Source organism: Arachis ipaensis, chromosome B09 (assembly GCF_000816755.2).
Source record: "Arachis ipaensis cultivar K30076 chromosome B09, Araip1.1, whole genome shotgun sequence".
Taxonomy (NCBI): Eukaryota; Viridiplantae; Streptophyta; class Magnoliopsida; order Fabales; family Fabaceae; genus Arachis; species Arachis ipaensis.
In genome coordinates this window covers 12,142,409-12,143,440 of record NC_029793.2, presented here as the reverse complement: position 1 = coordinate 12,143,440, position 1,032 = coordinate 12,142,409, and the positions used below count along the sequence as shown (strand labels likewise).

Genomic DNA, 1,032 nt, shown 5'->3' with positions numbered 1-1,032 from the left:
TATTTGAACTGATTTTTATCATCTCCCATCTCATGCATTATTGTTTCACCACATATTTAAATTCTTTGCTTTTCTTCCATATTTAAGAATGCGAACAAGGACGCCATGCATGGGCCACAGGGAGGTTTTGAATATTGAAAATATCTTTAACTCTCATAAATTTATGTTTATATTTTTTCGGCCGCTATAAATAGAGCTACCAATATACCCGAGTGATTCCAAGATCTTATGAACAAAGCTTCACATCACACATACACAGCTCAAGCATTTGCATCAACAAAGATATGGCCTCCAAACCTGGCTTTCTCACTGATTGGCCATGGAAGCCTCTTGGAAGTTTTAAGGTTTCATCACTTATTATTACAATTCTGTCTAGTAATCTAAATTATACCTCTCTTATGTTTATCATATCATAGTATTATTTAAGCCTCACAAATCATATATAAACCCCATAATAAGTATTTGAATTCTTTTTCATCTTTGAATTTTTTTCGTGAGAAATCTTAACATACAAATTTTATGGTGTGGTCGAAATATTCTTATAAAGACATCTTTATATTAATAAATTAAACAGTTCAGTCAAATATATTCAGTTAACGATTTATAATATCATCTTCATATTGTATTTTACTATTATCATGTAAAGATCATGCATTACAATATTTTTTATTAATTTTTATTAAAAAAAAGCATAATTTTTGTTTGTTTGTTTTGTGATGATGTGTATGAATGGATGAAAGTGGGTGATTTTGACACCATGGATAGCACACAGCACCTACTCTTTCATAACGAAGGATCAAAATGAAAGAGACATTGGATACTTTCTAATATTTCCATATATGATGTTGAGAATGCTCCATGATCAAGCTTGGATCACTCTTTCTCGCCACAGAACCTCCAAAGGCAAAAGCAGAATCCTTGACAAAGGAATTGAGTTTGAACAAGTTGATCGAGAAAGCAATTGGTTAGTGCAAGTACTATTTATATATAATACATAACAATGATTCTAATATGATTATGTTATGATAATTA

At 30.5% G+C, this 1,032-nt stretch overlaps 1 protein-coding gene across 2 annotated transcripts in view; it reads left to right on the top strand.

Annotated features, from left to right (window-relative positions):
• The window catches only part of LOC107618742 (protein ECERIFERUM 1), a 39,965-nt gene that overhangs the window by 29,144 nt on the left and 9,789 nt on the right, over positions 1–1,032 (top strand). Inside the window, exons 1-2 of one of the 2 annotated variants that reach the window (XM_016320884.2) lie at positions 166–344; positions 741–964. The exons of the other annotated variant lie outside the window; for it this stretch is intronic. Of the exons in view, the coding sequence (XP_016176370.1) occupies positions 285–344; positions 741–964 (284 nt within the window). The 5' untranslated portion in view covers positions 166–284. Of the gene's footprint in view, positions 1–165; positions 345–740; positions 965–1,032 lie in introns of those variants that run through there. 2 annotated transcript variants of the gene reach the window in all.